At 63.6% G+C, this 12,499-nt stretch overlaps 1 protein-coding gene across 3 annotated transcripts in view; it reads left to right on the top strand.

The window, feature by feature from the left end:
* LOC117651061 (E3 ubiquitin-protein ligase RNF19B-like) overlaps positions 1-12,499 on the top strand; it is a 33,922-nt gene that overhangs the window by 9,876 nt on the left and 11,547 nt on the right. For 2 of the 3 annotated variants that reach the window (XM_034394786.1, XM_034394785.1), the window contains exons 2-8: positions 9,489-9,691; positions 9,936-10,072; positions 10,227-10,413; positions 10,578-10,692; positions 10,813-11,003; positions 11,090-11,234; positions 11,317-11,551. In XM_034394786.1, the coding sequence (XP_034250677.1) occupies positions 9,490-9,691; positions 9,936-10,072; positions 10,227-10,413; positions 10,578-10,692; positions 10,813-11,003; positions 11,090-11,234; positions 11,317-11,551 (1,212 nt within the window). In that variant the 5' untranslated portion in view covers position 9,489. The remainder of the gene's footprint in view (positions 1-9,488; positions 9,692-9,935; positions 10,073-10,226; positions 10,414-10,577; positions 10,693-10,812; positions 11,004-11,089; positions 11,235-11,316; positions 11,552-12,499) is intronic. The other variant, XM_034394787.1, reaches the window with a different exon arrangement.

Raw genomic sequence — 12,499 nt, forward strand, 5'->3', positions numbered from 1 at the left:
AAACGGCCTCGAGCAAGCCCGCACTGCCCGACGCGGCGCGGCGCCCGGTGTGTACTATGGCGTGGCGTCGTCCTGAAAGACGCGCCGATATCTGGCGGCGGGCCAGCGGGGCCTTACGCAAAGGATGACGGCGGGAAGGGCCGTGACGGGGAGGGCCACTGCGGAGGGGCCACGCGGAGGCGGGTTCGATCGGAACATTGCTTTCTCCGTGACGACTCTGCGCGAGCATCTCATTGAGGCGGGGCGGGGGCTGCGCGGTCCCGAGGGGAAGGGGGTGGAGGGGGCACGCGGCGCATTATGCTCGCGTTACGTGTGTTATGGAGAAAGCTCGCCATTCCGGTCACCGAGGAGGCCAGTCCGGGGCGGGGCGGGGCGGGGTGGGGGCCGCTTCCTAGGCCGGCAGCGTCGCGTCGCCGCCGTCCGCTCGGCCGCGCTGCTTTTCGGCCTGCTTGGTGGCCCCGCGCGCCAGGACTCCGCCCCGGGCCGGAAGCACTGGAAGTTCGGGGCCCAACCGATGGTTCTCCGCGGCAATGCGAGCACGTCCCACGCCCACGTCTCAAGCGTGTCGCGTTACTGGGGCATGTGACGGCCCGACACGGCCCCTGCTGGCGGTGTCACGACGGCGGCACGACGGCCGTGCCGAGCAACCCTTGCGCGGCCCCGCCTGCGGCCCCGCCCCGTTAGGACGACAACTCGAGTGGAGTGAAACGCGATCGCTGGGCTAAGTGTGCCATGCCCTCGCCGTGTACGTACACAACTCACTCTCTCACTCACTCGCGCGAACACTAGCACGCTTCGCTTTGCTGTTTGAACTCGGCGCTGGAAAAGGCCGGCCATCCCGAAATTGGAGTGGGCCGAGATTGGGGCTGGGACCGCTCGGCCGTTGTCGTTCAATTTGTTGTGCAGGGCGTCGCTGGCGGCGTCGCCCGGCACCGGCCTCTCCGCCTCGCCCCGCCGGCCGCTGACGTCACGGCGACGTCACGCGCCCCGTGCCGGTGCTAGTGGCCCCGCCTCGGCCGTCGGCGTGCGTGGTGCGCGGCCGCGTGCGTCCAGCGGGCCGGCCGGGCAGTGCAGCGGCCAGCCGGCCGTGGCGTAATGTTATGGCTCGAGGCGCGGTGTTTGCGGTGCGCTGACCCGGCCTAGCCCGGCCGAGGCGCGGTGCAGTGCAGAATGCACTTGGCCAGCTACGCGGCTACGTGACCGCGGCGTGGCCGGCGCATGTCACGCTGCTCGCTGCACTGCACAGTGCACGCCGGCGAGGCGAGAGAGGCGAGACTGCCGCCGCCGAATTGGTGGAGTTGCTAGACGATGATAGTGCACTGCATGCCGGCGGGCCGGCGGCAGTGGCGAAGTGGCGACGTGAAGCGCAGTCCTGGGGTCGTTCATTGAATCGATTCGGCGGCGGGGCCGGGCCTGGCCGGGCCGGGCGGGGGCAGGCGGGGGACGACAAGTGGCTGGTGGCGTTGCTGCCGTTGTCGTCGGACCCTCGGTCGGGTCGGCCCGGGTCGGCCCGGGTCGGACCGTCGGACCTTGCGGCCGGGGCGCCCACGGCGTCTCGCAGCAGTGCATGAGATTGGCGCCGGCTGGCGAAACTTTCTCACAGTTTTGCTCGCGTTGCGGCGTTGCGGCGTTGCGCGGTGCACCGGGTGGGCCGGGGTTGGCCGGCTGCACTGCCGGTGGCGTGGCGCCGCGCAGCAGACTGATTCCGAGAGTCGTTTTCGTCGCTCTGTCTCTCTCCCATCCACACGGACCGCCCCGAGTGCGAGAGAGACAGAGCGGGGAGAACGACTCTCGGAATCAGTCTGCAGTGCCTTGCTAATGAGGTGCAGCGCCCCCGGCCGCCCTACCGCCCTGCCGCCGTGCCGTGCAGCCTGGAAGTGGAGTGCGGTTTCGTGTGGTGCCGCGCTATGCCGCGGTCAAGGCCAGGCCCGCCAGGCCGCGCCGTGGCGACGGCCGCCGACGAATCTGCGAGGAGGCGGTCATCTCGTCAGGTGGCTCGCTTCGCTCACCGTCGCCCTCCTCAAGCCTCGACTTGAAAGTGGCCGAGTCGTCCGCGCTGGGCGCTTTGTCCGCCCGGGCACGGCGCGACGGGCACGGCCAAGGCTGTCGTGGCGAGCGGGGCGGCGGTGGCGTGGCGGTGGCTTGCGGGGTCAGACAAGTTGTCAAATCGCGAGGCGAGGCGGCCGGCATCGCGTGCAGCTGCCCGCCACTTCAAGGCGCGGCCACGTCGTTCTGCCTGCCTGCCTGCCTGCCTGCTGTCTGCCTGGCCGCGGCTCCCCACGACACGTCGCGGGGACTTGAAGCCGCGCCTCCCTGCGATGCGCGTTGCGCCGCTGCCCTTCCCTAGGCGCGGCCAGTGCCTTGGCCAGTGCAGCCTCGCACTCTGACGTGGCGGTCGGCGTGCTCGGCGTGCGCGTTGATTATGCAACGCAAACAAGACCTACTTCTCCCCGTTTCTTTGACGTTTTCCTTTCCCACGGCACTTGGGTTTCCCTCCCTGTTGAAAGGGGCCGGGCAGCGCGCAGAGCGGTGCGAGACGTTTGCTCCGGCTGGCTCCATGCCGTGTTGGCTGCCTCCTGGCTGCTGGCGCGGAAAATGATGTGTGCCCGGAGTCAGTGGCAGCGCCGGCTACTCTTTGACCGCCCGCCCCGAGCCCCGACTTCAAAGCGCAGTGCGTGTAGTGCTTGGGGCTCTCCGCTCCCGGTGGCCCCCAAGGGGCAAACACGGGTCGCTGACGAAACGAGGGGCACGAGCGGCCCTGTGGACGAGATGGATCGAGTCGCTGGTTGAAGCTGGGCGCCATTTTCGCTGCGTCTGCGTCTAGAGTTTCCCCGTTAGGTGGAGTCGGTTGGCGGGGCGGCGCGCGTGACGCGCGTGGCCCCGGAGTCCACGTGCCGCTGGAGTCGCGTGCCGTGCCGCCGTGCGTCCTTGCCGGGAACCTCGGGGCTTGCCTCGGGGACTCTGGGGATGAGCGGCGCTGGAATCGATATCGCCGGACTCTTTTCGGCTCGCAGGCTTCGCCGGTTGACTTCGCAAGCTTCGCAGGCAAGCCCAAAGGCAAGGCCGCGGCCCGGCGCCGGGCCACGCGCCGGGCCACGCGCCGGGCCACGCGCCGAGCAAGGTCCGCCCGGGGCTGTGCACGTGCCGTGCCCTACCGTGCCTGCCCTGCCTTGCCGTGTCAGGTCGGGTTACACGCGGGCGCGGAGCGAAACAATGCGAAATGCGATGCACTGGCAGACGAAGCCGAAACTGGTTGGAAGCGGCAAGCGACCTGCTTGTCAACTCGCCAGCTCGCAGCATCGGAGCGGGGCGCGGGGGGCGGGGCGGGGCGGGGCGGGGCGGGGCGGGGCGGGCGCGTTCGGACAGCCATTCCGAGCCGTGCGGGGTGGGTCGGCCGTTCGATCGGTGAGCTTTTGCAAAAGCCTGCTTCCTTTTTAGCAGATTTTACACATTAAAACACACTCAGACTAGAACCAGACACTCTAAGGTGTCAGCCAGCTCTGTGGTGCAGGCCACGGCACAAAGGACTTATTTACAATTTTATATACAATCACAGAGATAAGAACATACTGTCACAACTTGCACGTAGGATAGTACCAGACGAGTATCATCGGCTTCCATAAACGTTCTTTGAATGGAGATTTTTCCATTGCCGCGAGTCGCGGACCTTCCTGTACAGTGGCGTGCCGTGCCGTGCCATGCCGTGCCGTGCCGTGCCGGGCCGCCTCCGCTCGCCGCAACGCCTCCGCAGCCGGGATGCGTGTTGCTGTACAGTGGCGTCGGTCTGTCGGCCGCCGCGGCGTCAACGACCCTCCGCGACGTCCACCTCGTCCGCGCCGCGGAATACACCTTGGCGTCAACACGGCCAGCACGGCCAGGGACCCCCCCGAAGTGGCGGCGGCGGCGGCTGCCTCGATATCTCGACATCCGGATTGGCCGCAGTGGCTACACTGAAACACAGAAATAATAAAAGTCTGTTTTGTGGGGATCGCGGTGGGCCGGGGTGGGCCCTGGCCGGGGCCTTGTCGACTGGGACTCGCGGGACGAATGAGAGGCGCCAGGGCAGCGGTTCTCGACCTTGGGGTCGCGACCCTTTGTAGGGTCCTGGAACAGTATCTTGAGGCCTGGTGGCTGGGGTCACGCAGGGTCGCTACACTTGTCAGACCACACTCGCCCGGTAGGCAAAACTGCGTACCGGTTTTGCGGGCATTGACGGTGCCGCCTTCGGGCCTTCGTGCTGCCTCTGACCACGCTTGACTGCTTGACCTCCCCGGCAGACTGCTTTGACGGCTCCGAGGAACTCGCCGACGCAGACGCGCAGACGCTGTCCCCCGGGGGCCGGTCCGGTCTGAGTCCGGTCTGAGCCCGGTCGGTCTCAGCCGGACTAGCTCCTGGCCGGCGGGCCGAGGCGGCGGGCTCCCGAAACGGCATACGATCATGTGTGGTCTAGCCCGTAATGGTAATGGTAATGCAGGGGCGGGGTAGGCCAGCCCGCCGCGCAGGCGTGGGTTGCGGGCTGGCCTATTGCTGCTCGCAAGGCGCTCGCTCCCCTCAAGCCTCAAGCACACCCGCCGTCGACCGTGCGTCGTGGCCGCCGTGCGCCGAGCCGAGACAGACGCTGTTTATCACCTGTGTCGTTTTATGAGTCACGGATGCGCGCTGCCACTGTATTCGAATTTCAGAATTATGCATATTTTCTTGTTCGGCCCATTTAGCGCCACACCAATTCAACTGCCGCGACGCCTCTGTAGCTGTGAAACTCGGCACTCGCAGAAACATGTGGTCACTTTTAGCCGTGTGCAGAAAGTACAGACGGGGCGCTATCTCGAGAGTTACATAAAGTTTGTGTTTTTCAATTTGCGCGCGTTCTGTCTGGACTGCATTTTGCGGCCGCCGCCTTGCACCTGTTTAGACGCTTGTTGCGCGTCGCGTTGTTTTTTGCACCGGGCAGGCCTCCGCCTCCAATGGGACTTGTCTTTCTCGTTTTCTTGGTCGCGCTGGCTCCAGGGTGTGGGGGCGGCGGTGCCGGGTGGTGGTAGACCAGGCAAAGACCTGCTGCTGCAGTGGCCGCGCGCACGGCGTGCCTGCCGTGGCCGCGGCTGTCTAGGCCGTCGCAGTGGTGAGGTTGGACTCGGTAAGCCGCTGCCGAGGCCGGAGGGCCTGGAGGGCCTGGAGGGCCTGGAGAGCCTGGAGGGGAAGGCGAGGATCTCCCGGTCAACAAGCTAGCCGAGCGCGCTTGGGATGCCAATAACCAGTGGCGGGATTGCGTCGCTGCCTCGGGCATTCCATGACCCGGAGGCGGAGGCTGGAGCCGGCTGGAGCCCCGGGGGCGGGCGGAGGAGCGAAACGCTAGACTGATACGCAGTCGGGGCGCGGGGCCCGGGGGTCCGGTCTCCGCCGGACGACAAGGGCGACCCGGCGTGGAATGCGGCGCGCGGCGCCCTGGAGTGCTGGAGTGGCAGTGTAGGGGCTCGCGACGCCGCCTGGAGTCTCGCAAGACGCCTCTCCAGCGCCTCCGCCGCCTCCATCGAGTGCCAGAGGAAGGTGGTGACGCTGAGTGATTGGGGACGGAGCGTGCTGTAGCCTCGCGGAGCCTCGCTACCTACGCCAAGCGGACACCCGATTCCTCTCTCTCTCTCTCGCACTCTTACGGCACATCGCATGCGTGCGAGAGAGACGGAGCGACTGAAGCTCCGGGAGGGGAGCGTGGGCGGTGGGCGGGCTTCCCCCTGATCCGCTTCTGCTAGCTGCTCTTCGGCGGCTCTATTTTGATGCTAATAATGCGAGCTGCTGGCGCGGCATGGCGGGGCCGTGCCGAAGGCTTTGTTGTTGTACCCGGCACTCCTGGCCACTCCGCGTGGTGTTATTGGCTTTTGATTCAAACTGGCGGCGGGAACGCAATAAGCCACCGAGTGCTCTCCGCCGCGCTGCTCCCGTTCGCAACTTTTCGTCTGGATCGCGTGGAGGCGGGCCGGGGCCGAGGCGGGTCGAGTGCTTTTGTTTGAGGTGTGTGCTGTCTGGCCGAGCGTTGGAGCGGTCCATCCCGGCAGGGATGTCGGTACCGACGGACTGCTTCGCCAGGCGCCTCAGATTGGACCGTGCTGGCTGCCTGTCTGGCTGGTAGCAGGCAGCCCTTTGCATTATTCATTGAGGGTCCGCGCGCTGGGCGGGCGAGGCGGGCGGCGCTAGCGACTCAGGCAGGGCGCTGCGCCGCGCTCCGCCATGCGCCCAACAAGTGGACGGGGCCCTAGCCTACGCCGCATCAGCATGGCAAGGGCGCCTGGCTGGGCCTGGCTGGGCAGACTGCGCCCTTCAGCCCTTCGGGTCGTGTGACTTAACGCGGGAGGTAACTCGGCCCGACTTGTCTGGAGAGCGACGGCGGCGGCAGGCGGCGCTCCGCAGTCCCGCAGTCCCCTCAGCGCCCTGTCGCCCAGCCCAGCCCAGCCCAGCCCAGCCCAGCCTGCCGCCGGAGCGCGAAAGCGAGCGCAGTGCTTCCTGCTTGGCGCGTCGTGTCGCCAACAAAGCCTGCAGCACCGCCAGCACCGCCAGCACCGCCAGCTTGCCAAGGTCGGCCGGGGCGATACTAGGCGCGGCAAGGCGCGGCAAGGCGCAGCAAGGCGGCGTAGTGGGGCTCGGCCGGGACGGATCGGGACGGCCTGTCGCGCCGCGTTGGCCCAGGTTAGTGTCCGAGCAAGTCAAGTCCGAGGCTGCAGGGCCGCGGCCCGGCTGGCGAGGCCCGAGGGCCCTAGGCTGGCCGCGCTGGAGCCTGGAGCATGGGCCTGGAGCTGGAGGGCCGTCTCTCCGCGCGTGGCAAGGTCACACCGCTATTAACCTCAAGGCGGCGGCGCGGCGCCCCAGTACGCTGCTTCCGAACAGGGCTGTCTCTCTCGCACCCGCGCGGTGAGCGAGACGGAGCGCGGTGCGGATTGAGTCGCCGCTCTTCTCGAGGCAGAGGTTACGACTCCCCGACACGGCGGCACGGCGCGTCGCCTCGCCCGCCGCCCACGCAGGACTGCACTCTCAGCCTTCGGACTGTTGGTGGAAACATAAGACTTTGTCGCTGAATCATTCAGATTGTGAATCCCAGCCGCGTCTCACGCTTGCAGGTGGTAGACATTTGGGTCCACGCTGTCTGTCACACCGATGTCACCTGCAAGCGTGAGGACTTCTTGACTTCTTGATGCAGAATGTGTCGTGTCGACTGCATGTCACTTGCCTCGTGGGACAGTGCACCTGCTGTTTGCTCCTCGCTCGGCCGAATGCATGCGTCGGACGTCGCCTGTTCGCTGCTAACGGAATTACGTTCCATCCCTGCAAAATTGATCCGGAGCGCCTGTCCGCTGTCCTCTGGAGGTGCCTGGAAGTAGTCGCGACGCCCGGTCCCTGCCGGCGTGCCAGCTTGTTGGTGCTCCGGGTCGGGTCGAGTCGAGGCCGCACTATGATCTAGAATCCCGAAAACGCGGAAAAAATTCCTACGGCCTTGAAATCATCCTCTAGTGAGTATTTTGGGTCGAGGAATCCGAATCCGACATTAGTTTTGAGCTATGCATACGTGCTTTTAAAAGAAACTGCATAAAAACCTTAAAAAGACTAAAAATTGCTAAAACATTGCTGTATAAGATAATTGAAGTCGGGTTAAGAGCTGCTGGCACTAGTTTCGAGGTCTGGGACCTTTACTCTGTAAAAAGAAGGGGTGTGAAAGAAGGAACACAACGGTGAAGCGGCTTTACTCTGCCATTCAATTTTTTAAATAAAATAATTGAATTTTACACGGTTAACAACAACCAGTTGAATTTCATTCAATGTATAAAACGAAAAAAAATGTACAAAATATCCGTCCAAAATGTCAATTTGCACCCTGAAGACTCAATTCTGATGTCCTTGAGTTCATTTTCTGTATCACGTTTCTCAATCTCGGAAGTTTTCTGCCTATTTTTTGTGATTTTGAGTTCACTTCCGGTGATTTTGAGTTCACTTCCGGTAATAACCAAGAGTAAATACATATTTGTCCTTGATAGCACTTTTGAAGCCCGTTCGTTTCATGTATGTATGTGTCCATGTGTGAGGAAAGGCAGGCACGGATGGCATTTTGTCTTAAAAAAGCTTAAAAAGACCCATATTTGAAGGCTATAAAATCCCGGGGTCGCAGGTGGTCGCAGCATTTGCCGATGGATTATCAAACTATGGGGACCGGACTACTGAAAAAAGACCACCTGAACCCGCCAAAACCCCGCCATTTTCATCCCGGCTCTCGCAAAAAATTTGAATTTCACTAATTTTGCCAAATTGTGTAGAGATGTTTTCCGGCTTTGCCATTAATCCGAGAATGACACATAAACAACATCCTATAGTGCAAAAGAAAGCCTGAAAAAAGACCTTTAAAATGGTATATAGTGTTTGAGGGTTCAAACTCGCCTTCTCAGAGAAATCGAGGACGGACTGAACCTCAACGAAGAACGTCATCAAACGTCTAGTCAAGTTTGACAAATTTGTCAACTTTGGGAGCCTTCCATTAGTCGGAGGCGACCGACCAAGGTGTTTCTTGACTTGATTCTTGTCAGATGGACATTCGAGGATAGTTTAAGCCACACGGAAGCCAAATCAGAGCACTTTTGTTATTCCGAATTTTTTCCGCGTTTTCGGGATTCTAGATCATAGTGGGCCGGGCGTGCCTGCGCGCTGCGTCGTCGCTGCCTTTGGCTGCCTTTGGCTGCCTTTGGCGTCAGTTTGCGCAGTACGGGCGTGGTGACGCGCCTTGGTCGTGACGCCCCGCCCCGCCCTTGCTGCCGATTACCGCGGACGCGGACTGCCAAATGTGACTGGCGGGTGGCGCGGAGCGAACGAAAGCGGGATATTGGCAATATCCCGTCGCTAATGCTCGTTGGTGTTTTGCGTTTTGCAGGGCTGCGCGGGCTGCGCGGGTACGCGGGCGCCACGAGGCACGTTGGGGCGCCACCGCGTTGGGAGCGGTCCGGACGGCAGGCCGCTGCGGCCCCGCCCCTCGCCCCGCCCCTCGCCCCGCCCCTCGCCCCGCCCCTCGCCCCGCCCCTCGCCCCGCGCCACGCCACTGTAGGGCGCTGAGAGGTGAGTTTGGCCGAGTTGCCTGCCGAGGGATAGTTGTCCAAGTCTGGCCGGAGGGGAATTATAAGCCCTCAGCTCGATCCTCGGCTACCCTCGCCGTCATGGGCGCCGACGAATGCGGGCAGCGCTCGGTCGATGTGGCGACGTTCGGCGTGCCGCGCGCGTCGTCGCCGTCCTCGTGAGTCACCGGTCGTGCGGGCGATAAGGCCCACGCCCGCCGCCCTATAACCGCCGGGTGGACGGCAGCGCGGCCAGAAGGCTGCCGACGCGATGCTCGCCGGCGTCCTCCGCAGGCACGCTTCCTTCCTTCCTTCTCTCCAGTCAGCGAGGCGACGGCCAAGGCGACGGCCAAGGCGACGGCCCGGCCGCGAGGACGCCAGTGATAAGCTGTCCTTCTCTGTCGGCAGGATGCGCGGGTCCCGCAAGGAGCAGCCCCGCGGCGACGCGGTGCGCGCGGAGGCGGGCGCGGCGGGCTGCGGCGGTCTGGCCGCGTCGCAGCGCAAGCGCGGCTTCACGCACTTCTCGCTGACCAGGCTGCTGTACGCCAGCCCCCTGATGCCGCGCAGGGTCAACCGCAACAACTCGCAGCAGCGCTCCGCCAAGTCCAGCGGTGAGTATGCCGTGTCACGACGCTGCACAGTAAATGTATTTGCAATAACGATTTTGTACGTGGCCGCACACAATTTCGAGCATACGAAAATTTTCGTAAGTACGTACTGACTTGTTTGCGGAATGACGTACATATTTGTAACAGGGCTCTGCCACACAATTGGAAGTTTTGTCCTCTTGCCACTCTACCGCGAGTGCAGTGGGTGCAGTGCGGTGCAGTGTTTTGACAGCCTGTTGCGTTGCAGACGAGCGGGGTGCGTCGGCGGCCTCGGCGGACGGGCCGTCCTCCCAGGACGTGGAGCGCGGCGACAGGGCGGACCGGGCGGACAGGCTGCAACGCCTGCACGGCCAGGCCTCCGCGTCGGGCGCCGAGTCCGGCAAGGTACGTGCGCGGCAAGGCCGCCAAGGCCGACTGTGTGGACCACCGTATCGATTGACAGTCTTCTTCTCTTTATCTCTCTTGTCTTTTGGCGGGCCGCCAATTCCTCACACACTCCTCAGGATTTTAATTTTGTCTTTGTCCTATTATGTTGCAGCAGTGGTCCCTTGGCATTGTATGTCCTTTGTGCTTAAATGACCAACCCAGCCAAAACTACCCAGAACTTCTCACCTGTGCGCACCGATCGTGTTATGACTGTTTCCAAAAGTACCTCCGAGTAGAGATCTCCGAGTCCCGTGTGAATATCGCATGTCCCGAGTGTACGGCTCCCATGCATCCGAGTGGTATGTTCCGCTTCATCCATATGCAGTTACTTTGCCAATAGATCTCTCTTTTTTTATATCTAGCGTAGAGAGTTCACTCCTAGCGTCCGCTTTTGCGAGTTTGCGCGGTATTTACTAGTGCTACACCGTGCACTGTGTCAATTTGAAAAAAATTGTTGTTGCAGATATTCGGATGATCCTAAATGATAATGTTATATTTGAAAAGTATGAAGACTTTATGGTGCGGCGGGTCTTGGCCTGCGATCCGGACACCAGGTGGTGTCCCGCGCCCGACTGTAGGTGAGTCGGGCCGATGGCGTGGCGTTGGCGTGACGCCGACCCTGGCTTCGACCACGGTTCGACCGGTCTGTGGTCTCCGCCGGAGTCCTTGTCTAACTGCCCCCTGGTCCCTGCCCGCAGTTTCGCCGTGATAGCCGCCGGCTGTGCTAGCTGCCCAAAGATTAAGTGCGGACGCGATGGCTGCGACTCCCACTTCTGTTACCACTGCAAGGCGGAGTGGCACCCCAACCAGACGTGCGACTCCGCGCGCGCCCTGCGCTCCCCCGACTCCAAGTCCACCTCGTCGACGTTCAACCACCACGCCCGCCTCCGTGAGTGGCCCGGGCTGCCCGGCGAGTCCTCGGCTCGGTCCTAGGCCCGCCAGTCCCGGTGACGCTGGCTTTGCTTTCCGTTGCAGGGGACGACGTGAAGCCGTGCCCGCGCTGCCAGGTGCTGATCGGCAAGATGGACGACGGCTCGTGCAACCACATGCAGTGCGCGGTGTGCGGCGCCGAGTTCTGCTGGCTGTGCATGAAGGAGGTCACGGACCTGCACTTCTTGAGGTGCGTTGGCTCTGCGTTGGCTGTGCACGTCGGTGCCGTGAGTGGTTCGGCCAGTTCTAACCGCGACTGTTTCCCGCCGCAGTCCGTCGGGGTGCACCTTCTGGGGCAAGAAGCCCTGGTCGCGGAAGAAGAAGATCCTCTGGCAGCTGGGGACGCTCGTCGGGGCGCCCGTGGGCATCGGCCTCATCGCGGGCATCGCCGTGCCCGCCATGATCATCGGCCTGCCCGTCTGGGTGGGCAAGAAGATCTACACCCGCTACGAGTTCGCCAACAAGCACAAGAGGAACCTCGCCATCTTCGGCGGCGTCACCGCCACTGTAAGTATAGGTTCCCTGTTCGACGGGCCAAACAGCCCGCAGCGTAGGCAATACGCCGCGCCGCAGTGCCGCCGCGCTGCCCACACTCCAGGCGCTCGCTGGACCTACCCCGCGCCCAGCCACACGCCACGCGCAGCGCTGCGCCCTGGAGTGGGAGTATCGCCTCGCCTCGGCGCCAGACTCCGCGAGACGCCGCGCTGGCCCGACCTGCCCGGCCCGCCCCGGCCCGCCCCGGCCCGTCGCAGCGAGGCTCCGCCACGCGGGGACTCCGTCGCGATCGAGTCGTTTGCCATCGCGACGAAGTGAACCGGAAATAGGACTGGAAATGGAAAACTGTTCCGGTCGGACTCACTTGATGACGGGGCTGATTCCATCACTTATCAGTCGGTTACGAAGCGGCGGCGGTGCCGGGCGGTGGTGGCCGAGACGGAGGGGTGGAGGTCCGTTCGCGCCAGCCCCCCATGCCGTCTGCCACCGCGCGCCGCGAGACGGGGCAGGGGCTGGGGCTGGGGCTGGGGCGGCGGGCTGTGGAATGTGTACGCACCGCACAAGGGGGCTGGCGCGCAGACGGAGTTTTGCCATTATATTTCGCCTCCCTCGGGGTTCGCTGAAGACTTGGCGGAGAGCGTCGAGCGCACGCACACGCCTTGCCTCGAGTGGCTCGGGGCTGGCGGCAGGCGGCGGGCTGGAGGTGGAGGTGATTATCATTTTGCCGGTAGTTGAATCAAGTTGACGTCTCGCTGACTTGGCTCTGATGGCGCTGGCTTCCCTCCCCATCGGGGCTGGAATTAAAGTACACCCCCCCCCCCTTTCCCCCGGTCGGATGAGGAGTTTGCCGCTTGCCCTCGCCCTGCCGGCCCTGCCGCAGGCGAAGGGAAGGGAAGGGTTGGGGCAGGGTGGCGGCGGGCAGCGGCCAGCCAACTTGCTGTTTCGGCTCATCTTTATCTA

The sequence above is a fragment of the Thrips palmi genome, unplaced genomic scaffold (assembly GCF_012932325.1).
Source record: "Thrips palmi isolate BJ-2018 unplaced genomic scaffold, TpBJ-2018v1 HiC_scaffold_5, whole genome shotgun sequence".
NCBI lineage: Eukaryota > Metazoa > Arthropoda > Insecta > Thysanoptera > Thripidae > Thrips > Thrips palmi.